Source organism: Martes martes (assembly GCF_963455335.1).
Source record: "Martes martes genome assembly, chromosome: 5".
Taxonomy (NCBI): domain Eukaryota; kingdom Metazoa; phylum Chordata; class Mammalia; order Carnivora; family Mustelidae; genus Martes; species Martes martes.
Genome location: NC_137892.1, coordinates 81,572,403 through 81,598,830, shown reverse-complemented (window position 1 = coordinate 81,598,830; position 26,428 = coordinate 81,572,403). Strand labels below are relative to the sequence as shown.

At 36.7% G+C, this 26,428-nt stretch overlaps 1 protein-coding gene across 2 annotated transcripts in view; it reads right to left on the bottom strand.

Moving 5' to 3' along the window:
* DHX29 (DExH-box helicase 29) overlaps positions 1-26,428 on the bottom strand; it is a 50,347-nt gene that overhangs the window by 1,993 nt on the left and 21,926 nt on the right. For both annotated transcript variants that reach the window (XM_080803305.1, XM_080803306.1), the window contains 15 exons: positions 25,044-25,187; positions 13,817-13,993; positions 13,069-13,209; positions 11,445-11,589; positions 11,206-11,323; positions 10,535-10,619; positions 8,699-8,787; positions 7,648-7,776; positions 7,473-7,548; positions 6,296-6,520; positions 5,003-5,139; positions 4,490-4,583; positions 2,609-2,911; positions 1,377-1,508; positions 283-379 (listed from right to left, as the gene is read on the bottom strand). In XM_080803305.1, the coding sequence (XP_080659431.1) occupies positions 283-379; positions 1,377-1,508; positions 2,609-2,911; positions 4,490-4,583; positions 5,003-5,139; positions 6,296-6,520; positions 7,473-7,548; positions 7,648-7,776; positions 8,699-8,787; positions 10,535-10,619; positions 11,206-11,323; positions 11,445-11,589; positions 13,069-13,209; positions 13,817-13,993; positions 25,044-25,187 (2,092 nt within the window). The remainder of the gene's footprint in view (positions 1-282; positions 380-1,376; positions 1,509-2,608; positions 2,912-4,489; positions 4,584-5,002; positions 5,140-6,295; positions 6,521-7,472; positions 7,549-7,647; positions 7,777-8,698; positions 8,788-10,534; positions 10,620-11,205; positions 11,324-11,444; positions 11,590-13,068; positions 13,210-13,816; positions 13,994-25,043; positions 25,188-26,428) is intronic.

The following is a 26,428-nucleotide window of genomic DNA, read 5'->3' as shown; positions in this document are numbered from 1 at the left end:
CTCACAGAAAGTCCCTTATAATCAAAATTTAACAATGCTCAGTTTTACCATCCTTTTTCCCTGGAAATGGCCAGAAGTTTAGAAGTAAAGCTTAGAAGAGGAAAGAGTAAGATAATTAGATTGTGAATAATGAAGCAATGTCTAGGAGTCTGATGGAATTCAGCATAAAATAAATTTTATGAAAACAATTTTTAATCATATGGACTGTAAGACTTCAGTGTGCTCTAATGTACTCAAATGTTTAAAAATAGTTTTCTACCTATATTATAATGAAATACTTACTTTCAAGGGACATCTTAGGATTTTCAAGCTTTTTTCTTAAAACAGAATCAATGAGAACTCTAAGCTGCTTGAAAATGACAGCTATTTTTACAGGAGCCTGTTGAGAGGAGATGACATATTGGCCAAAGTTAATCCCTGCGAGTGTGAATATGTTTCAGTAAGTGAAAGAAAGCATGTATATCTTACCATCTGTTTAAACACATCTGGACTTGAATATAAAATGTTATTGGAAAAATACAGGGAAATTATTTCCTGTAACTTCTCTTACAATAACTGTGGGAGTGAAGTCTGAAATTTGGGGGAAGGAATTAATAGTTTTACTGAGGTATAATTTACTGACCTTAAAAATTTACTCATTATTAAGTGTTCAACTTGATGATTTTTAGTATATTTATAGAGTTGTGCAACCACGACTATAATACAGTTACAGACAATTTCTACAACCCTGACCTCTTGGAGAGAACTGCATATATTTTTTAAGTTGCATTTAAGTTTACTTCTCCAGTCTTAGACAAATTGTGATGGCATACGGTAACAGAATGTATTAGATTTTTTTAAAGCTGGTCACTGTTGATGGGGTTACAAAGAAATAAGCTTATTGCCGGTAGCAATGACTGGTCTAATTTTTCTGGAGGAAAAATTGACCATACTCATTAAAAGCTGTGTTTTCTTATAGTTGGTACGAAGTAGAAGGAGCTTAGAAGTCTTGCTTGGCTAATAACAATTCATTTACTCTAAGAAAGTTATTTAAACTTCCCACTGAATTTAAGTATCTCATCTATGGAAATTAATCACAAGGTTATCAGGGTAATAAATTTAGAATAATCCATGTAAAGTTAACTACTGAGACATAGTTAACTTATAAATGGCGAGTTATTATTACTGATAATGTAGTCTGCAATAGTAGGAATATTATTTGATTTTCGTATTTAACTGATTTAAAACAGTATAAGCAAGATAAAATAAGGAAGTCTTCTACTTTCAGTGAAATTGTAGGGAGAAACTACGTAAACACCGATAAACTTTTAAAAATCTACCTCACTGTTACTGTAAGTAGAAGATTTTAATGTTATGAGATCAGCTGTAGCATGTACCTGAAAATAGATCCAGCCATCAATGGAAAGAAGACGTTCCCGGTGTTGAACTTCAATATCACCACCAAAAAGTAAAACTGGAAAAGGGGTTATTAGGGTAGATTCCCTCAGATATACTCGGGTATACCTTACCTGCATAGGAATAAAGAGAGAGAAAAAACTTCACAGCCTGAAAATGTGAGACATTCATCTGTTTCATGTAATTTGCTCATATAAGATTTACACTCTAAGTTTTGTAAAGCTACCTTTACATTCTAACATCTGTGCATTTATACGATTAAAAGGCATTTTAAAACATTAATTGTAAGGGTGAATTATATACCTTCACCATAAATGAAACTATGAACAAGCCATTTTATAATACTAATGCTGTTAATTAGCTCAAAATGTTTCATAGTGTCTGGTTTCTAGATCAATGTTCAGCTATGGTCATTAGTCAGGAATTCCTCAGGTTTTATATTCAAGTGTTATGACAGGGTAATGATTTTTTGACCCAGTACTTCAAAATATGGATCCATGTTAGTTTATAGCAAACTACGACTCGAAAGATTTTCTTAATTGTAATCTATAAATACTTTTAAACTATCTTGGGTTACACTGTGACTCAAACTGTTGCCAGATCATATAGAGTTCTGTCTAATCCCATATCCCCTTTATTTGGAAAGCACATAGAACATGTCTTTGTTCTCTTTTGAGGTGGCACCTTTTGTTGAAATCTCAGGGAACTGATACATTATTGTTTTTGAACTTATACATTATTATTATTTTTTTAAAGATTTTATTTATTTATTTGACAGACAGATATCACAAGTAGGTAGAGAGGCAGGCAGAGAGAAGAGAGGAGGAAGCAGGCTCCCTGCTGAGCAGAGAGCCCGATGCGGGGCTTGATCCCAGGATCCTGAGATCATGACTTGAGCTGAAGCCAGAGGCTTTAACCCACTGAGCCACCCAGGAGCCCGAACTGATACATTATTAAACAGTATCTATTTGCTATAATTGTCTTTACTTCAGGTAGGAAAGATGATAGCATAGAAACCTTAATATTTTTCTTTCATTAAGTGAAAGAGATAGGACTTTTTATGAGAAACTGTATACACACAAATTTCAAATATGTAAAAAATAAACTGTTCAATTTGAGAACCAAATATAATACTTGTTGGGGCATCGTGACTTGTTACAACTGACTTCTAGAATAAATCTCTGAATAGTGGAATTAAGAATAAGCACTTTACCTTCTCCTGGTATAAGAGCCATCCATAAGTCTGCAAATCTCGATTTACTGAGGATGGATGTACTTGAGCTTTGCCTTGGGCTGTCTCCACAATGCAAGCCAATTTTTCTGTAACATCAACTGATTTTGTATAGATTATCTTCCCCACATTGTCATATAGTCCAGCGACCAGTACAGCTTTAAGAAGGGCAATTTCTTGGAAGGAAAGGGTCTGTGAGGCTCTGTTTCCTTCCCAGTCATTAGGTGTTGTGGATGATGAAAATCCTGCTGCCTTAACCAACTTGATTAATTCTTGCTTTACATCCTAGATTGATTTATGTTAAAAAGAGACAAGATCATAATTGATTAAAATAGAGAAACTGACAACCCTTTAATATATATTGCTGTTTCCCATCAAAATTGATAGGATGCCAAATTATTTAGTTAACTACAGCCCAAATCAAAGGAGGAAAAAACGATACGGTAAATCAAGAGTTATCTATTTCCATGTCCCAAGACTTTCCGTGTCATAAAACATGTCTAAAATGTGAGAGCAATAAAAATGTGCCTGAACACATTTGAATTCAATGTATTTACTTCAGTAGTAGCTCTCTCCACTCAGAGAGGACTAATACTGATGAAGAACAGGAGAGGAATCGTGGTCCTGGACTGCAAATATTTTGTTCATTTGCCCCCGAGAATCTCACCTTAATTCTAACAATGACGCCTTCATTTAATCTAAAATTGTGTAAAATCTGTATTTGCCTTTAGTAACTAAGTGCCAACCAGTTTAAATTCTATAGGAAGGATGAGCATTTTTCATAGTAAACAGGATACAGTCGATTAAAAGGTGATATTTACATTTGAATTTCCTTTAGGTTACTGGTTTGGGGCTTAAGAGACTTTGATTCCAGGTGAGAAAAGGCCAAACAGCTGCTCTAACACCACACGGTAGGTGAAGAGATGGAAAACCTTGCAGCCCAGGGGACGTGAAGAAAAGGCACACAGAAGAAAGGAGGCGGGAGGCAGATGGGTGGTTGTAAGGGAGTAGAGACAGAGGAATCCCAGTGAGTTAGCCCAGAGACAGCTGTTTCTTCACTTTATCCCTTTATCTACTTGTAGAAGGACAAAACTCATTCTACTGCTCTTGTCCCAGCCGTTATTTTGAATGACAAAAAATGGCTTAAGTTATATGGGAATAAAATATTTAACCCTTTAAGACAGGAGCACAGAATAGAGGAATTATGTAAGATACACTGTTTATTTTCTGAATACTTTTATAGCATGTCTGTAGTAGAAACTGTTTGCCTTTAGATGGTGTACTGAACACCATTTCCTATCCATGAACAATAAGTATCTGCAGAGGAGCCCTGCTTTTTGCCATCACTTGTCTTTTTATTTTAACCAAACTTCTATTCTCTCTCCTCCAAGAAATAATTCTGGTCCTGAGCAGTCGTCAAAACCCAAGTGATGGGCACCGTTGTTAGGTTTCCCTTCCCAAGAGCAGATTTATACACTTGGTCACAATCAGCCACAGGATACCCTGCTGTGGATGCTTTTCCATAGCTATCATTCTACCTGCAACAAAGTAGCTGGCTAATGTTCAGGAAAACAGAGAAGAATTTCACTAAAGGGAACTATGGCTCTTAGGAAAAATGACTAGATCCTAAGCCTTGGAAGCATTTTATGATTATTCCATTATGACTGTTAAATACTATTTTAAATCACTATTTAATACATAAGTCACCTATTATAAGAAACAAAACAAAAAATTACAAATATAGTAATTCAGCAAATTAAATCTGTACTATGTATCAATCACCACCCTAGGCATTTCTATTTCTACAATAAGCCTATCCGTCAACCATATGGCCCCAAATTAGCAAGCTCTATCAAGACTTACCTCTAGGGTTAACAGAGATGTTCTATTAAGAAAGTTTCTCCGGCAGTATGCTATTTCAGAACGACAGCCGCCTTCTTGCCGCGCTTTTTTCCATCTATGTACATAAAATGACCCAAATTGAACATGTTTTCTTTTCAAACTCTGTTTCAGAGGTATTAACCAAAGTAAGCTTTAATGAAATTACAATCACTTAAGAGGGGGGGTCTTAATTGTTGTAGGAGCTACTAACTGAATATAGGAGTATGAACTGCAATATGGAGACTTTTTTGTGTATAAGAGTAAATTATTAACTCCAAATATGAGGTAATATAGGTACAATACAATGTACATTATTCTTAAATTTTAGAAGGATTATAAAAAAAGCAATCTTTAACATAATTATACCTTGACAGATGAAGTAATTAAAAGGTAAATCTTAGATTTATTTTTTTAACGAAAGTCAAAGATTAATTTTTTTAAAAGTAAATAACCTCAGTCACTGACTTACTGACAACACCCAGATTATTTCTTTACCCTAGGTATGCATTGTAGATCGTCAGGTGGTCCGAATCGGCCATAGCCAAAGCTGATTTGGCAAGATCTGCCTCATCTTTCCGACCAATTGGTGTAGTAAAAGGAGACTTCTCGGTCATCACTGCAGCTAGTGTTGCCTATCCATAAATAACCAAAACATTTATCAGTAAAGAGGTATATATGGAAAGGTGATTTGTAAAAGAAAGCAAATCATACAACAGTCCCACTTTCAAGTTGCATGTTTCTTCTTTTCTAATACCTTGTGTTCTTCAATAGCTAGCATTTTCATTTTAATTAGTTATTGTGGGCTTCACTTAATTTAATTTTAAAAATATAGCACTTCTAGACCATATTTATAAGGAGGTCATATCACCAGAATCAGAGATAAAAACCTGAGTGGGTATATACTGATTCATAGTCTCACACAGTGAGAAGCAATCCAGAATCGTACCTCATGTATCTTGACTCTTAGCTTACTGAATTTCCATTGCCTGCAATGTTCTTTAAATACTTTAAAAATAATTTGTAATGCATTATGACCCATTTGTTGTTGTTGTAGCTTTTCACATCAACTATCATGACAGAGGTTATTTTTGGACTCAGCACAATTCTGGTGAGTATTCTTAATACTAGAGAAACAGAGTAAGTTAAACACTTCTTCATTCTGTTTTTAAACAGCCCTGGTTTGCAACCCCAGAGAAGGCCACAGCCTGGTAAAACTGGAAAGTTGAAATGGCACAGCAGGCATATACAGCCCAGAGATTCAGAAAGAGGGACAAAATTTGTTAATTCTGAGATAACTTGATAAAACAGAACTGTCAGTAATTGCTGGCTCAGAGAGATAATGCAGAAAAAGTGAAGGAATAAAGTTTTTCATTCTCCTTAGGAAAGTCTGTGGGGTTCAGTTTTCAAAGAATCATCTACTTTATATAAAGGGGCACCTGGGTGGCTCAGTCAGTTGAGCTTGGTCCAATTCTTGATTTTGGCTCAGGTGAGGATCTCAGGGTCATGAGATCAAGCTCTGGTTGGCCTCTGTACTGGGCAGGAAGCCTGCTTAAGACTCTCTCTCCCCTTCCCTTCCCCCAGAGCTTGCTTGTTCTACCCGCCCCCCATCTATTTATTCAATTAAATAAACATTTCAAGTGGGATTTTTGATAGCAAAATAGTACCTACAGTAAACTTAAGGGATGAATGTATATGACTTTGTATATAACTACAAAAAGTTAAAAATTATTTCCAAACTTAGCCAAAATGATAGTTAAAGTGACGAAGCAAGAGAAGCATTTATCTTACCACTGGGTCAAGGCACCCAAATATGGCACCAAAAATAAGCATCTTGCCAATCTTGACATTCACAGGCAGAGCTGCAAGATGTTGGCCCAGTGGAGTCAGTGTAGGCTCATTTAGTTCACATGCTCCAATTTTTCGGAGTAAATTCATTGCATTGCTGATTACTTGAAGCTGAGGAGGATCTAAGGCTTTGGAGAGGAAATCTTCAGGGGAACCAAGATTGCATTTCTGCACATTAAAAAAGAGTGATAAACCAGTATGTTACTAGAATTGACCAAAGAGATGGTCAAATTGGAAATAAATTCTGACCAAAGGGACATAAATGTCTCAGTAAGGCTAACCTGTTCTTTTTCTTAAAATTCGGAGTGTGTGAGAAACTGTGTGTGTGTTAATAGCTGGCATGAGGAAGAGATCCTCTAGGCCATATTTTTAGTTTCTTCATTCCTGATTTTTGTAAAGTCAAAATCTAAGCATTGAAGGGAATTATAGATCTTTCAGAGTAGGACGCTCTTGGTCTATGTCGGGGTTTCTCTATCTCAGCACTGTTGTTATTTTGGGCCAAATAATTCTTTAAGAGACTGCTGTGTAATATGCAAGGTTTAGCAGTCATCCCTGGCCTCTACCCACTAGAAGCCCATGTAGCATGGCCTCCCTCTCCCTCCAAGGTCTGAAAAGCAAAAATGTCTGAAGACATTGCCAACTGTGCTTTGTTGAGCAATACTGCACCAGTTGAGAGCTAGTTTTAGTCTATTAAGGATGGGTGCCTGTGGTCAAATTTAAGCACAGTCGGTTTACTTATAAAAAGATGGGGGACAGGACACCTGAGTGGCTTAGTCGGTTAAGCAACTGCCTTTAGCTCAGGTCATAATCCCGGGATTCTGGGATTGAGCCCCACACTGGACTCCCTGCTCAAACAGGAGCCTACTTCTACCTCTTCCCCTGCCTCTGCTGCTTCCCCTGTGTGTGCTGTCTCTCATGCACACTCTCTCTCTCAAATAAATAAATAAAATCTTAAAAAAAAAAAAGATGGGGGAGGGGATATGTATTAAAGAGTAAATAAAATTCTTGAAAATCTAGAGCAATGTAGGGTAAGAGAATTTTAAGTGTTCATATTTTGCTCTTTTTTAGAAAGGAGTACTAACGAATGAAAAAAATTGCATCCGTATTCCTTCGGCATTACCATAATGTGAAGACATAATTCCTCCAGAGGTACCCGCAAGATTTCAGGGACAGAATAGTCCATAAAGCCTTCAAATCTGAAAAATAAAATCATATCAAACACTTGACCCATTATCAGAAATGCCACACTATATATAATGACAGATGTATTTTTGATTTCCAATGCTGTGTCATACCTTTCTCTTGTGTACATTCTGAAGCAGAAGCCATCTCGGACCCTTCCAGCTCTCCCCTGCCGCTGCAGAGCACTTGCTTTACTGACAAACGTCTCAACCAAAGAACTCATCTGACTGCTTTCATGGTACCTGAAGAAAAGTTTCAGGACAGAATAATTAGATAAAGGACTTAAATCAAAATCTGAAAAAGGTTGGAAACAGGTGACTGTTAAAATTAGATTGAAGACAGGCTAAAAAAAGTCCATCATAATTGTGGGCCAGTTTTCCAAGTCATGTTTCATATTTAATTAATTTAGCCAACTTTCCAAACTGAATCTCATACTGTCAAAAGCTTCAGATACCTCTACAAGGGAAAAAAATTAATCTGATCATGGAAGATGTTTTATTTTAATGGAAGGCCTATCAATTTTGCAACAAGAATTCTTTGAAAGAGTTTGAGAAATGCCTCTCAGTAGTCATATGCATTGCCAAATATTGCTGAAGTTTCCTAATAGAGGAAAAGTGTATATGGATTACAATAGACTATCAAGGAGGTTTTCCGTGTTTTTGCCAAATAAACATTAAAAGTAGTAATCTTTTTATGAAGAGGCAGGTAAGGTTAACCTATTATAAGTGCCCATTACGATATCATGTACTTTCAGTTATGAAAAATATTCATGCTCCCCATTTACATACGAGGCGACTGGTAATTATACTTACTGTATTATTACTTGCTCAAGACTATAGATCAGAGATTTTAATCCAACTCTGATTCCAAAATCCATATGCTTTTATAATCTCATAAATGTTTTTGTAAAGATATTTTACAAATTTACAAAAAATTATGTTCTGAAAATTTTCTTAGTTTTCTACAAGTAGTGGTATACTAGCATCACTTGTGGGAAAAATCAAGACATGAAACCCGGCACTTACTCTTGGGCATTTTAAAGTTTCTTAAGAGTTTCTCTGAGGCTTTTTGCTTCAGGTACAATTAGGACATTTGGGATTTTCCCTATATGATTCTGTGATTTCTCCCAAGAATATAGGAGCACCAAACCCTTTTCAAACTTACTTATTTTCTTTTGTTCTTCCAGTGTCAATTACAAATACAATATCTGGAATAGTGATACCTGTCTCTGCAATATTTGTTGCTAAGACAATCTGAAAATAAACAAAAGCCAGAAGATTTAGATAACAACTTTCAGCAGTGTGCAATTATTTAAACTATATAGTTTGACCTAATGAATTTTAAAACGTGAATTTTAACATCATTTACAAAAATTCACCATCAACTTGCTATTACTGGAGCACCTGGGTGGCTCAGTGGGTTAAGCCTCTGTCTTCGGCTCAGGTCATGATCTCATCTTGGGATTGAGCCCCCCATCAGACTCTGCTCAGCAGGAAGCCTGCCCCCCCCCCACCACCGCCTGCCTCTGCCTCCTTGTGATCTCTGTCAAATAAATAAATAAAATCTTAAAAAAAAAAAAAAAAGCAACTTGCCATTACTGCGTAATTTTAATTCTTTACAATTAGTTTTCACAGCTTAGCTTGCCAATTAAAGTTAGGGATTTTTATTCCAACAAAAATACCGTTCCCCTAATTCTAGTCAGTCATCTTAAAAATGAATTAAGTAGCCTGGGAAATTGGGTCAGGAAAAGAGACAGCTCAGCACAACCATTCACAATTATTGGGAAAAAAACAGTATGTCAGTAAGAAGTTGTTGCTTCCCTGGCTCTACTACTTACTAGCTCTGTGACCTCAGCCAAGTCATTTTACCTCAGATGATTTCAGATACTTCTACTGTAATGTAGGAGGTAGAAATAGATGATTTCTTAGATCGATTTCTAGTTCTAAAATTCTTAATAGTGATGGCTGAATACTGTAGTCTTTGCAATTTTTTCTCTTGAGTCCTTGGATGTAAAACATTTAGGAAATTTTCCATCAAATAGTCATTTTCATATTGTTCTATCTCAACTCTGTAATTCAACAGTGAATGCTTGTTTTTCTGGGAAAATTTCTAGGAAATAATAATCTGGGTTCTAAGACTTAGATGGGACCTAGTGCTCATTCTAATTAAAAAAATTAAAAAAAATTTTTTTCAGGACACCTGGGTGGCTCAGTTGGTTAGGCATCTGCCTTTGGCTCAGGTCATAATCCCAAGGTCCTGGGATTAAGTCCTGCATCAGACTCCTTGCTCAGCTGAGAGTCTGCTTCTCCCACTTCCTGCTGCTACCCCTGCTTGGGCTTGCTTTCTGATAAATAGATAATCTTTTTTATTTTTTTTTTAAGAAGTAGAATTCTCTTCTTTAAACCAAATCTTGGAGGGAAGTCCAAATGTTACAGGTCAGAGCAGCCTCAGCTCTTTCTGGGAGCTCTCAGATTCCCCACAGTTCTTACACTGTGCTCTTTTATCCCCTTCTAAATCTGAGAAACTCTCTGCCAAGTACCTCTTCACATTTAGAATCCTGAATGGAGGAGACATGAAAATACTGAGACTATCTCCTAACCTAATGGTCTATGTATTAACAAAGGTAATCAGGGATGAATCAGACTGGAGAACAACAAAGAATCCTCACAGGATTCAAATAGCTCCTGACATCCAACATCCCTCGTGAAAAGGATGGGAACAGTAGTGATTTTTCTTTTCCCAAGCAAAACCCATGCCACAATATTTTTCAACTGTCACTCCCCTAAAAGCCTTGTCCCTTTAATAATGTATAATATAAATATTCAAATACTTAAATTTCATTATTGGGTTCACTTCTGATTATGTTAAGCCAGATAGCATCTGGAGTCTGCCATGCAATATATACACTTAATAACATTTTAATAACTGTGATGTTAAAGAGTCCTAATATTTCACAAAATATTCTCAGATCACACATAAATTTGCTTCATGGAATTTTACCTTCCTGACTCCAGGAGGAGGAAGTGTGAACGCTGCAGCTTGATCTTGAGTTGAAAGAATAGAATGCAGAGCTATCACTTTATATCTGAAAGTTAAAATCATAGTTCTTAGCAAGAGTTTCTCTTTAGAAGACACTGCAAAGAATAACAAAATTTATTTGCAAATTGCAATTAAAAAATTTATGAAAAATTTCAAATGCAAAAGTTCTGAGAATGATACAATGAAACCACATATACTCATCAAAGAGAAAATACTTCATATGAACTTATATGGAATATAAGATTTAGAGAATTTAAAAATATGCTTGGATATGGTAACCGTGACAGCAATAATGAACCATATCAGGACAGATACACTTAAACAGCTGATTCCATATGTCTGGGTGATAAACTGCAACCTGTAGGGGTTTTGCGGGGTCCAGGTGGTGGGGAAGGGGAGTCACCGTCTTACTCTCAACCACAGGATTCCCTCTGCTTACTCATAATAAGAACACAAAACAAAAGCAGAAATAATACCTAAAATTTTTAGTATATTAAGTGCTGTAATAGAAATGTTGAAAAACTTAAAAAACTTGAAGGTAAAAAGACTGAAAATTCTGATCAAGAATTTTAATAAACAAAACATTTTTCTATTTCAAAACTACTTGGAATATAATGAAGATTGGTAGTTACCGTTCAGAAAAAAATCTTCTGTCAGTTGACAGGAGATCATACAACTGCTGAATATGTGCAAGTCCTGGTAAAAAGATCAACACTGCTCCTTCAATATTTCTGAATTGGGGACTTCTGTCTGAAATTCAGCATAAGAATAAATGTAAGGGATAGCATGTAACACGTTACTAAAACATCTTCAATTAGCAGAAAAGTTTTATCAAAACAAATGGAGTCAAATTAGAAAAAAAGATATATACCTAAGTATATAAGAAGTTCCAAAATGAGATCGAGGTTGATTTTATGAGGATTCATGTAGAGAATAGCATGCTGGGTGCGGCTGCTATACTTGTGATAAAGTGGATTTAAATCAGCACTTGGTCCAGTATGAACTGGTACATATTCCTACAAGAAACACAATCAGAAAAAGGTGAATAAAAATATTATGTATTTTTATAAGACAAAGAAAAGTGATGTATTTGCAGTCATTCAAAACTTTCTCATTTTGAGAAAATAAAATACAAAAACAAAAACAAAACCATTATTTTGTTAAAATATGGTAAGAGTACAGTTTTTAACCGTGGAAAAGGTTTAAAATTTCATGTCTTGTGTATTTCATTTCATTCAACCGCAAGTAAAGCAATACTTTTAATCTTGTCATGTATGGACTAAATTAAAGAGCTAAGAAAAACAGAACATTTGTATGCATTGTTCTGTGGCAACTAAGAAGCAGACCAGGAAAGGTCATAGCAACTTTTTGGTGCATGGGTGGAGGGGCAGAGGGGGAGAGAGAAAGAGAATCTTATGTAGGCTCCACAGCACAGCATGGAACCAGGTAAGGGGCTCGATCTCATGACCCTGAGATGATGACCTGAGCTGAAACTAAGTGAGGCACCCAGGTGTTTATATTGGCCTCATTCCTACTAGATTCTACTTTGGTTGTGAATTTCAATTATCTCTTTTGAAATACCTTTAATTTTCTGAAGTCCTTCTTCAGTTTCTAGTTTTTTTTTTTGTTTTTTTTAGATTTTATTTATTTATTTGGCAGACAGAGATCACAAGTAGGCAGAGAGGCCAGCAGAGAGAGGAAGGGAAGCAGGCTCCCTACTGAGCAGACAGCCTGATGCGGGGCTCGATCCCAGGATCCTGAGATCATGACCTGAGCCAAAGGCAGAGGCTTTAACCTACGGAGCCGCCCAGGCGCCCCTAGTTTCTAGTTTCTATCTCTGGAGTATTAGGCAAAGATTTTAGGTTTTGCTTTCTCGATTTATTTGCTTAACTAGAAAATAAAGTAACTTCATGTATCCATCAGATTGGATATAAGCATGAAATATCATGGATACAATAAAAATACTAGATATAGTACCACTGGTTAAAATGTTCAGTAATTTAGCTTTTATGATAGTTCCAAAAATAAACATGTCATTGAAACTAACTCTTTAGGAAGAGCTGTGTTTGTTCTAGACAGTTTCACTATATAGCTAAGGTTGGCTCATACCAGGACAGAGGCTGCTGAGGAAAAATGGCAAGAATCTCTAGATTTTAGGCCTGCCCCATCTTCAATACCTAAGGTGTTCAGATAAAGTAAATAATTACAAATTTACTCCTAAATAATTAACCATTGCTATGAAACAATAAAGACTGCTTATTTATATGGTCCTTGATTTTTTTTTTTTGTCTATCTTTATGGCCAAAATAGTATAAAATATCATAAATCAAAGATTAAAGAAATGACCTTTAAAATTTGTTCAAAATCCTATTTCTTCCTTTTTTTACCAAATTATACTCGAATTCACTGAGCCAGCCATTTGATTTCAAACCTCTCACAGAAGGTTATACCCTGGATATCACTATCAGATGTCTTTGAAAATGTTTTCTTTTTACCTGATACTTTTTTATTCCCCCTGCTTTGCTTGTAACATTAATGGTAATTTCTTCTTCCTCCTCCAGAAATTTCTGACAGTATTCGGAGTCTTTCTCCAGTACAAAGCCTGTTTCTTCTATTATATCTTCAAGATGAAAAACCTACATAGATTAAGGCATTTAAATGGTGAACTCAAATTCATTTCAGTAAATACATTTTAAAAAGAATGAGGGGATTGTTATCTTTTCAATGTTACCAAATGTTAATGTTTGCTACTATGAGAAAAGCTTCTTTCTACATTATTTGGGAATGGAAAATTTGATTGATAGAGATTAGTTTGTCCCTAGAAGTCTCAGGATAAATTTAATTATGGTGTCTATTTTTTAACTTGTGAAAACCAATTAAAAAGAGATGTCTTTATGAACTGAACCCAAAGGATAAACCTTAAGAATAGAACAGGCAGAAAAGAAGCATCACAAACAAGCCTAAATTTGAGAGGTGGGTGAAAAAGGAGTTCTTTATTGCCAGGCAGTCACCCTAACTCTGGTTATAATGGTTTTGACATGGAAGTGTGTTTTCTGTCCTGTACTTCTCAGGTACGTCCTTCAGCAGAATCCTTCCTTCCAGCCCACCCACCCTCAATCCAGTACTGTACTTGCAGTACTATAAGACTAGGTATGGGCTCAGACTACTAGGGCCTATATTCTGGGGAAGCTCCCTGGTAGGAACGTAGTTTCTGTTCATGTACACATTATAAAGAAAACTTACCTCAACAGGATAGCTTCTTCCTGAAATTCTGAGAATTGGGCAGTGTGTGAAATATGTAGAAAACTTTTCACTGTCTACAGTGGCACTCATTAGAATCAAGTGCAGATCAGACCGTTTCTGTAAAATTTCCTTCAAGATAATCAGTAAGAAGTCTGACTGGACACTTCTTTCATGAACCTAGTATAAATGGAACAAAAAAATCATAAATAAGTTCTAGTAAGAGGCTCAAATAATCAGATACTCAAATTTACTAAAAGTTAATATTTCAATATAGTCGACACATGTGGAAGCAGAGAGAAACTTATGTTTCAATAAGGTAGATCTTCAGAACCGAAAATAGAGTCACCCTCTAAAACTGAAATCATAAAAATCAGCATATAATGAAAAAAATTAGCTATGATAGTAGGATGCAAACTTAGGAGATGGTTTGTGTTTGGTTGTAGCCAAGCCAGGGTGACTCCTAAAGTTCTGCTACTAATACCAAACTGTACTGTCACCACTATCACAAGATGATGGTTCATGTATTATGTAGAAGAAGGGGGGTTGATGGTAGGGATCTAGCAGGTCTCAATGAGCTGTCCGTGAAAAATGGTTTTTAATGCCCTTCTGGCACACACATTTTAGGGAAGAACATAACAGATGTGGTATACAGAACTCTGTATCTTCTGAATGTAACTATCTTCCAACTCTCTGTATTCTTATTTCTACCCCATTTTTATTTTGTAAGATTTAAGGCAGCCCACAAATATGAAGTACATCAAGATAAATTAAAATGTTTATAAGGGAGGCAGTAATGAGTAAGTGTTCAGGTTCTGGAATCAATCACTTGGGTTCTACTCTTGGCCACTTACAGTATGACTTTAAGAATTTAAAAAAAAATAAGATTTTATTTATTTGAGAGAGAGAGAGAGAGAGTGAGAGAGGGAATACAAGCGGGGGAGTGGGAGAAGGAGAAGGAGACTCCCCACTAAGGAGGGAGCCTGATGCGGGGCTTGATCCCAGGACCCCAGGGTTAATGATGTGAACCAAAGACAGACGCTTAACGACTGAGCCACCCAGGTACCCCTGACTTTAAGAATTTTAAATATTTCTAGGTCTATTTCCTCTTCTGTAAAACAACAATATAATAATATAAACTCTGTAGAGTGTTAGTGACAGTCCAATGACATCATACAAAGCCCTGAGAATACAGCCCAACAAACAGTAAGTGCTCAGCATTATGCCAGATCCTAGGAATGTACAAATGACCAAGATCGTTCTCTCCACTTCAGTTTACAATCTAGTAAGAAGATACTGTACAGGATAGTTTTAAATTTACATATGAAGGGTAGTTAATTCAGGAGGTCAGAGGGAATACTAAGAGAAATTGCCGTCAGTACTAAGAACTGAAGGATGAATTTGAAAACAAGAATGAAAGAGGAATTGGATGAGAAAGGGAGAGAAAGTGGTGCTGAGATGCAAACTGTATAAAATCATGATAAAGAGAGGGATCATAATACATTTTGGGGACTGGAAAAGCAAACATGATACCTTCAGCATATGAAGGTGCAAGAGATAAAGCAGGTGAGATGCTTGGTAATCTGCTGTGTAAGGCCCTGAGACTTTACCCTAGTGACTTTGGCAGTGACTAAAACATTTTAGGGGCACCTGGCTATCAAACTCTTGATATTAGAGTTTTGAGTTCAAGACCCACATTGGGTATAAAGATTAGAGATTACTTAAAAATTAACCTTTAAAAAAGTCTTTAAGTAGGGGAATCATGCAGTCTGACTTTCCTTTTGAAAAAGATGACTGGCAGGGCGCCTGAGTGGCTCAGTCAATTAAGCATCTGTCTTTGGCTCAGGGCATGATCTCAGGGTCCTGGGATCTAGCCCTGAGTGGGGCTTGCTGATTGCCGGGGAGCCTGCTTCTCCCTCTGCCCCCCATCCCCCGCTTGTGCGCATGGTCTCTAATAAATAAAATCTGGAGCTTGGAGCAAGATAGCTGAAAAGCAGGAGACCCTGTTTCAATCGGTCTCCTGAACTGAGGTAAATATCTACCAGAACACTCTGAAAACCCATGAAATCAGCCTGAGATGTAAGATTATACACTTCTGGATCTCTAAAGGGCAGGAGATCATCAGTGGAGAGGTGCACCTTGACTGGATTGTGACTGATATATTCAGCTATACATTCCCTCAACCACTTCTCACTAAAATGACTAGGAGGAGGAATACCCAACAGAGGAAAAATTCAGAGACTGTGACCTCTGCCACAGAACTACTGGATATGGACATAAACAGTATGTCAGAAATGGAATTCAGGGTAACAATTATCTAGGCAATGGCTAGGTTGGAGAAGACCATTAGTGGCAACATAGACTCTCTAAAGGTGGAAGTGAGAGCTGACCGGGCAGAAGTTAAAAATGCTATCAATGAAATCCAATCTAATCTAAATACTCTAACAGCTATGGTAAAGGAGGTAGAAGATCGAATTAGTGATCTAGAAGACAAACTGATAGAAAAGAAGAACCAGGAGAAGGCCTGGAACAAACAGCTTAGAAACCATGAAAACAGAATTAGGAAAATAAATGATGCCATGAAATGTTCCAATGTCAGAATTATTGGGATCTCTGAGAGGGTGGAGAAAGAGAGAAGACTAGAAGATATAGTTGAACAAATACTGGATGAACGTTTCTCTAATCTGGGGAATGGAACAAGTGTTCATGTCCTATACGCAGAGAGGACACCCCTCAAGATCAATGAGTCTAGAACGACCTCCAGACACTTAATTGTGAAATTTATGAATCATAAATTCAGACAGGAGGTCTTAAGGGCAGCTAGGGGGAAGATATTCCTTCTGTACAGAGGAGGGACCATCAGAATAATGTCAGACCTGTCCACAGAAACCTAGCAAGCCAGAAAGGGCTGGCAAGACATATTCAGGGCACTAAATGAGAAGAACATGCAGCCAAGAATACTTTATTCAGCAAGGCTGGCATTCAGAATGGATGGAAGGAGAAAGAGCTTCCAAGACTGGCAAGGTTTAAAAGATTATGTGACCACCAAGCTGGCACTACAAGAAATATTTAGGGGGTTCTATAAAAGAAGAAAGAACCCATGAGTAACACAGAACAGAAATTTACAAAGACTTCTATAGAAACAAGGACTTTACAGGCAACATGATGTCAATAAAAAACTTATCTTTCAATAATCACTCTCAATGTGAACGGCCTAAATGCTCCCATAAAATGGCACAGGATTGCAGACTAGATAAAATAACAGGACACGTCCATCTACAGGAGACACATTTGGAACCTAAAGATATATCCAGACTGAAAGTGAAGAGATGGAGAACCATCTTTCATGCCAATAGGCCCTCAAAAGAAAGCTGGGGTCATGATTCTCATATCAGATAAATTAGATTTTAAGCTAAAGACTGTAGTCAGAGATACAGAAGGACACTACATCATTCTTAAAGGATCTATCCAACAAGATTATCTAACAATTGTAAATATTTATGCTCCCAACATGGGAGCGGCCAACTACACAAACAAACTGTTAAACAGTCATATTGATATGAATACATTAATTGTAGGGGATCTTAACACACCACTCTCAGCAACAGACAGATCATCTAAGCAGAAAAGCACCAAAGAAACAAGAGCTTTGAATGACACATTGGACCAGTTGGACCTCACAGACCTATACAGAACATTCCACCCTAAAACACCAGAACACTTGTTCTTCTCGAGCGCACAAGGAACTTTCTCCAGAACAGACCACATACTGGGTCACAAATCAGGGCTCAATCGGTACCAAAAGACTGAGATTATTCCCTGCATATTCTCAGACCACAATGCTTTGAAACTGGAACTCAACCACAAGAAAAAGTTTGGAAGGAATTCAAACACTTGGAAGCTAAAGACCATCCTGCTCAAGAATGTTTGGATCAACCAGGAAATCAAAGAAGACCTTAAACAATCATGGAAACCAATGAGAATGAAGACACATTGGTCCAAAACCTATGGGATACAGGAAAGGTGGTCCTAAGGGAGAATACGTAGCCATCCAAGCCTCACTCAAAAAAATCGAAAAATCCTGAATACACCAACTCTCTTCACACCTGAAAGAACTGGAAAATCAACAACAAATTAAGCCAATCCCACGCATCAAAACTAGAGCAGAGATCAATGAATTAGAAACTAGAGATACAGTAGAATACATTAACAAAACTAGAAGCTGGTTCTTCGAAAGAATTAATAAGATCGATAAACCACTGGCTAAACTAATCCAAAAGAAAAGAGAGAGGACCCAAATTAATAAAATTATGAATGAAAGGGGAGAGATCATGACTAATACAAAGGAAATACAAACAATCATCAGCAATTATTATCAACAGTTATATGCCAATAAGTTAAGCAACCTAGACGAAATGGATGCATTCCTGGAAACCTACACACTTCCAAGACCGAAACAGGAAGAAATTGACAACCTGAATAGCCCAATATCTAGAAACGAGACTGAAGAAGTAATCAAAAACCTCCCAAAAACAAGAGTCCAAGACCTGATGGATTCTCTGGAGAATTCTACCAAACATTCAAAGAAGAAATAATACCTATTTTCCTGAAGCTGTTTCAAAAAATAGAAACAAAAGGAAAACTTCCAGACTCTATAAAGCCAGCATTACCTTCATCCCCAAACCAGACAAAGACCCCATCAAAAAGAATTTCAGACCAACATCCCTGATGAGTATGGATGCCAAGATTCTCAACAAGATCCTAGCTAATAGGATCCAACAGTACATTAAAAATATTATCCACCATGACCAGGTGGGACTTATCCCTGGGATGCAAGGGTGGTTCAACATTTGCAAATCAATCAATGTGATAGAACAAATCAATAAGAGAAGAGAAACACATGGTCCTCTGAATTGATACAGAAAAAGCATTTGACAAAATATAGCATCCCTTCCTGATTAAAACTCTTCAAAATATAGGGATAAAGGAAACATTCCTCAACTTCATAAAATCTATCTATGAAAAACCCACAGTGAGTATCATTCTCAATAGGGAAAAACTAACAGCCTTCCCACTGAGATCAGGAACACAATAAGGATGCCCACTCTCGCCACTGTTGTTCAACATTGTACTAGAAGTCCTAGCAACAGCAATCAGAAAACAAAAAGAAATAAAAGTTATTCAAATTGGCAAAGAAGTCAAACTCTCTCTCTTTGCAGATGACATGATACTTTATATGGAAAACCCAAAAGACTCCACACCCAAACTCCTAGAACTCATACAGCAATTCAGTAATCTGTCAGGATACAAAATCAAAGCACAGAAATCAGTTGCTTTCTTATACACTAACAATGAAAATACAGAAGGAAAATTAGAGAATCGATTCCATTTACTATGGCTCCAAGAACCATAGAGGACCAAAGAGGTAAAGGATCTGTACTCAAGGCACTACAGAACATTCATGAAAGAAATTGAAGAAGACACAAAAAGATGGAAAGCATTACATGCTCATGGATTGGAAAAATAAAAATTATTAAAATGTCTATACTGCCCAAAGCAATCTATACTTTCAATGCCATCAAAATTCCACCAGCATTTTTCAAAGTGCTGAAACAAGCAATCCTGAAATTTGTTTGCAACCAGGAAAGACCCCAAATTGCTAAGGAAATGTTGAAAAAGAAAAACAAAGCTGGGGCATCACGTTGCTGACTGCAAGCTTTACTACAAAGCTGTGATCACCAAGATAGCATGGAACTGGCACAAAAACAGACACGTAGACCAATGGAACAGAGTAGAGAGTCCAGATATGGACCCTCAACTCTATGTTCAAATAATCTTTGACAAAGCAGGAAAAAATATCCAGTGGAAAAAAGACAGCCTCTTCAATAAATGGTGCTGGGAAAATTGGACAGCTATGTATAGAAGAATGAAACTCAACCATTCTCTCACACCACACATAAAGATAAACTCGAAATGGATTAAAGACCACAAGGTGAGGCAGGACTCTATCAAAATCCTAGAGGAGAACATAGGTAGTAACCTCTCTGACATTGGCCACAGCAACTTTTTTCAAGACACGTCTCCAAAGGCAAAGGAAACAAAAGCAAAATGAACTTTTGGGCCTTCATCAAGATAAAAAGCTTCGCACAGCAAAGGAAACAGTCAACAAAATAAAGAGGCAACCCATGGAATGGGAAAAGATATTTGCAAATGACACTACAGACAAAGCACTGATATCCAAGATCTATAAAGAACTCCTCAAACTCAACACCCAGAAAACAGATAATCATGTCAAAAAATGGGAAGACATGAACAGACACTTCTTCAAAGAAGATATACAAAGGGCTAAGAGACGCATGAAAAAATGTTCATCATGATTAGCCATCAGGGAAACTCAAATCAAAACCACACTGAGATACCACCTTACACCAGTTAGAAGGCCAAAATTAACAAGACTGTAAACAAATGTTGGAGAGGATGCGGAGAAAGGGGAACTATCTCTATCCCTCTTATACTGTTGGTGGGAATGCAAGTTGGTGAAGCCACTTTGGAAAACAGTGTGGAGATTCCTCAAAAAATTAAAAACAGAGCTACCTTATGACCCTGCAATTACACTACTGGGTATTTACCCCAAAGATACAGATGTAGTGAAAAGGGTCATATGTACCCCAATGTTCATAGCAGCAATGGCCACAATCGCTAAACTGTGAAAAGAGCCAAGATGCCCTTCAGCAGATGAATGGATAAAGAAGATATGGTCCATATATACAATGGAATATGATGCAGCCAACAGAAAGGATGAACACCCGACTTCTGTATCAACATGGATGGGACTGGAGGAGATTATGCTGAGTGAAATAAGTCAAGCAGAGAAAGTCAATTATCATATGGTTTCACTTATTTGTGGAGCGTAAGGAATAACACGGAGGACACTGGGAGAAGGAGAGAAGTGAGCTGGGGAAATTGGAGGGGGAGACGAACCATGAGAGACTGTGGACTCTGAGAAACAAACTGAGGGTTTTGGACGGGAGGGGAGTGGGGGTTGGGTGAGCCTGGTGGTTGGGTATTAAGGAGGGCACGTATTGCATGGAACACCGGGTGTGGTACGTAAACAATGAATCTTGGTACACTGAAAAAATAAAATAGAATAAATAAATAAATCTTAAAAAAAAAAGATAACTGGCTATAATGTGGAGAATGTAATGGAGGAGGTCAGAACAGAAAGGAAGTTTAAGTATAGGTTTCTGCACATTTTTTACATAGGTTACTTGTGCAAAGTTAGATTTAGAAGTGACAAATGAACAAAAGGTGATAATGGAACATTAGACAAAACATGTATAAGCCTTGTCCCACACTAAAGATACTGTCTATCTAAAGTATAAACAGCCAAAGAAAGATCACAAACGTGACTTCGAGGTTCTAATACTGAAAGGGAGGATGAAATTAAAGCATGTAGCGTTAACTCAGGATTTGAGTGGAAAGTAGTTTGCCACAGATATGCTCTCTTCCTTGGGTTAATGAAAACTCTAAAAAAATGGTGGGGGATTATATGTTTATCTAGGGTGGCATTGCTCTCTTAAAAAGACTAAAGGATCTCCCAACCTTCCCTAGCTTAAAAACAATGATTGTTTCCATTCCTCTGCTCCCACACCTCTTTAAAAAGCAAAACCCAGAAGACTGCAGTATTCTGAAACTTAGCATGGGCAAGCCCAGGGAGCATCTTGCAAGGAGAGGATGTGTAAGTTATAATTATTGCTGTGTTCCTTTAGCTGAGTCCTTTAAGTTTTTCCTTTGTACCAGTAAAAACTATCTTGTAATTCATTTTGGTTAGATTTTAATAGCATTTTTAGCCTTCACTGCTCTTTCAGAATGGATGTTTATGTGGATTTGTTTTCTCTGTTTTCCATAGGCAAAACTTGTAAATAAAAGTAACCTTAAAATTTGGTGGTCAAGGTATAATTATATTTTAGCGCACTATGAACTTTTAGTATTAACTTATTGGAATCTCGTATCTGCTCACTTTCCCCCTTGGAATAAATATGGTAAAAGAAAAAGACACACTCTGGGAGAGGAAAAAGAGAAGTAGATAGTGTCGGAGAGGACCTTTTTTCTTGTCACAAAGGTTAATGCTTTGTTCTTTTTTTAATGTTTTAGCAAGAATATAAAACTGCCAAATAAAACAAAGTTCTTTCAGAACAAAAAAAATTATAGGTTGTTGTAGTACTTAAAGAAATAATAGCCTCTATAAGGGCAATACTAGTTAAATATGGAGAAAAATATATGAATTTGAGAAAAGTACAATCAGTAGGTCTAGCTGACTGGATTTAGGGTATGAGGGAGAAAGAAGGAATAATCCTAGTTATTTTTACTTTTGTGCTTTGACCAGGATATTTACGTCTGAAACTCAAGAGAGATTTCCTGAAGGATGAAGCAAATCTGAGGAAGCTCATCAAATGGATACTAATTTATACAGATAATGATTTAAAAAAAAAGAATAGATCATAAAACAGAGCTAAAAAAAATGTGTCCTTTATTAAGCACATTCAGGAGAGCTAGTAGGCAAAAAATTTGCTTGTAAACATACCAGCAGCCAGCATGAAAACCTACTTATAACTCACACAGTGACCACAAACTAGAACAAATCACACAACTTTTTGTAATAAGGTAGAAGTATAATCCTGTGCACTGTGAAAAAGAAATGTCCTGCAAAATATAGTGAACTCTGTCCCAGTATCTTTTACATTCTTATATTTAACATGATGATGAATTTCACTGGGATTTTTCTTTCTTTTACCATATTGCTCAAGATGCTGAGAGTATCACATTTAAGCATAATTCAGTAAAGCAGACTGCTAATATTAAACCATGAAAGAACCAGTTCCTCAAGTTGGTCTGGCTTTTAAATTAGGGTTCACCCTGAGGCAAGATAATATATAATGGGGAAAAGATAATCTTTTCAATAACGATGTTGGGAAAACTGGAACACTTTCTATACCATATATAAACTCAAAATGGATTAACATTCTAAATGTGAGGCCATAAAACTCCTAAAAAGCAAAAATAAACTATTTTGACTGCATTAAAAGGCTTTTGCACCGTGAAGGAAACTATCAACAAAACAAAAAGGCAACCTAATGAATGGGAGAAGATAGCTGCAAATCTTATATCCGATAAGGGGTCAGTATCTAAAATATGAAAAAATGTACACTACTCCACAACAAAAAACCACAATTTAAAAATGTGCAAGGGGGGGCACCTGGGTGGCTAAGTCTTTAAGCGTCTGCCTTCAGCTCAGGTCATGGTCCCAGGGTCCTGGGATCGAGCCCTGCATCGGGCTCCTGCTCAGTGGGAAGCCTGCTTCTCCCTCTCCCACTCCCCCTGCTTGTGTTCCCTTTCTCTCGCTGTGTCTCTCGCTGTCAAATAAATAAATAAAATCTTTAAAAAAAAAAAAAAATGTGCAAGGGATATAAATAGACATTTTTCCAAGTAAGATATACAGATGACCAAGAGACACATGAAAAGCTGCTCAACATCACTCATCAAGAGGGAAATGCAAATCAAAACCACAACGAGGTTATCACCTCATACCTGTCAGAATGGCTAGAATTAAAAAGAAGTGTTGCTGAGGATGTGGAGAAAAGGGAAACATTTGTCCACTGTTGTTGGGAATGTAAACTGGTGCAACTACTGTGGAAACAGTATAAAGATCCCTCAAAAAATTAAAAATAAACATAAAATGATCCAGTAATTCTACTACTGGGTATTTACCCAAAGAAAACAAAAACACCAATATGGGAAGATACATGCACCCCTAGGTTTATAGCAGCATTATTTACAATAGCTGCTATTATAGCTATTGTACAACTTGGGTTGTACATCTAGTGTGTATCTAGTGATGTACAGTGTCCATCTAGAGATGAATGGATAAATGTATGGAATATATACAATGGAATATTACTCTGCCTTAAAAAAGAATGAGATCATGCCATTTACAACAACATGGATGGATGAAAAGAGCTATTATGCTAAGCGAAATAAGTCAGACATTAAGACAAATAATGTGTTTTCACTTACAAATGGAATTAAAAAAACAAAAAAAAATCCAACAGGAAGAAAGTTAAATACATTATGGGGCATCCAAATTATAAACTATAAAGCTATTAAAAATCTTGTTTTTGTAGGCTAATGTAAAAAATTGTAAAATACACATACATACTAAATATATATACATATAAATATGAAAGTTAAATGTCAACATTGAGTTTTTTCCTGGGTCATCAAGTTTTATTTTCATTCGTGTATCTTTCAATATTTATAAAATATTTTCTAACCAAAAAGAGGAAAATAACCCAATAATCTACATGTAGTCTATTAATTAAAAATCAATGAATGACTGTACTTTTTAAAAGATTTTATTTATCTGACAGAGAGAGAGTGTGTGCACACAGCAGATGTAGCGGCAAGCAGAGGGAGAAGCAGGTTCCCTGCTGAGTAGGGAGCCCGATGTGGGGCTCAATCCCAGGACCCTGGGATCAGGAGCTGAGCCAAAGGCAGATGCTGAGCTACCCAGGCACCCTGAATGACTGAACTTTTACTACTGCCTTCCGAACTTAATGAATTAATAGACATCATAAAAACTTTATATCATGGAAAATTTTTTAAATATTACTTGAATAAGAGAAATGCTATATATCTTATTTCTTCTTGACAAAATTATATACAAAGCAAATCAGTTTACATAGGCTAGGCTACCACGCCATTTAAAATAATTCCCATGGGAAACTTTCCATTTTGAACATTCACTTTAATGTGTGTTTGAATTTGATTCAGGGAGATTTATGTAAAGAGAAAATGATCAAAAGTTCTCCTTTTTTTTTTTTAAGAATCGAAGAAAATCCTTTTAACAACTAAATGTAGTTGAGAGTCACTATACTGGTTAGAGCACAGACTGCAGCAGACAAGGTAATAATATCTATTTCGCTGGAGTGCAAGGATTAAATGAATGTATATACATAAAATCAGAATAGCATCTAGCATGTAGCAAATGTCATATGGTATGAAATCGATTAACATGAGATACATTCGTTAGAGTAAATTAAATAATTATTACAAGTAAAGTGTCTGGTATTTAAATAAACATGAAGAAAATGTTAGCTAGTATTAGAAATAGCATCTCATTAGTATGAAGATGTTTCAAATTTATCTGAACTTGACTTTAAAGTATACTCACCTCATCTACAATAACATGAGACACATTAGTTAGGAGACCATCTTCTTGAAGTTTCCTTAGCAAAACCCCTGTTGTACAATACAGTAACCTTGTAGATTCACTAGCTCGAGATTCCATCCGGATCTGATATCCACACAAAGAATTCTGAAGGGAGAACACGAGGTTGAGATTAGATTCTCATAAGTGATCTGGGAAAAAATCATTAAAGTGTAGCAGAGGTGCTGATCCTGCTACTAGATGGAGCAGCTTAAGTAAAACTGTTTGGTAAAATTTATTGATTAAAATTATTTTCCCATGGTCTTCAATTATCTAAAACGGTAAAATTTGTTTTGCTAATTTTAAATAAGAAAAACTTCTGTTTTCTTGAAAGTGTTGACATGGGGTGCCTGGGTGGCTCAGTCAGTTGAGTATCTGCCTTTGACTCAGGTTGTGATACCAGGGTCCTGGGATTGAGTCCCACATCGGGCTCCCTGCTCAGCGGGGTGTCTGCTTCTCCCTCTCCCTCTGCCCCTCCCTTGCTTGTGTATGTGCTTTCTCGCTGTAAAATAAATAAATAAATAAGTAAAATCTTTAAAAAAAAGTGTTGACACAAAAGCTGTTCACCGCTTCGAGTATCATCAATATTATTCTATTCTTTTTTTTTGAGGGGGAGGAGCAGAGGGAAAGGGAGAGAGGTAGAGTGCCAAGCAGACTCTGTGCTGAGCACAGAGCCGTAAGTGGCGCTGGATCTCATAACCCTGAGATCATGACCTGAGCTGAAACCAAGAGTTGGACACTTAACCAACTGAGCCACTCAGGCACCAAGATCAATCTTGCTAATTCAATTATCTTAGAACAAAATGCTGAGGTACCCAGGAACAAAAATTTAGAGCAGTTCCGAAAATTTCCTATCAAGATTTCATAAAAGCTGCCCCCATTAAAAAGCAGCTGGTTATGTACCGGTGGTGCCTGATCAGAATTTTGAAGTCCCTTCTACTTCCATCACATTCATTTTTTTCAGTCATTCTTTTATTTGCCATGTGTGTACATGTCTGTCATCTTCTTAATGGCAGTTCCTTATAAGACAGAAACTGTCTTTTTTTCTTACATTCCGTAAGAGAAACCAAGTTTGTTACATGAAACTTTTTTAATAAAAGGGTACATGTCTCTTTTTTTTTTTTAATTATTTATTTGAGAGAGAGAGATTGTGTGCACACAACATTGGGGTGAGGGGCAGAGGGAGAAACAGGCTCTCCACTGAGCAGGGAGCCCAACACAGGACTTGATCCTGAGATTCCAGGATCATGACCCAAGCCGAAGGCAGATGTTTAACTTATTGAGCCACCCAGGTGCCTATGGGGTACGTATCTTAAAGACAGAGGCAAAAGTGTTAAGTACCATCTCCA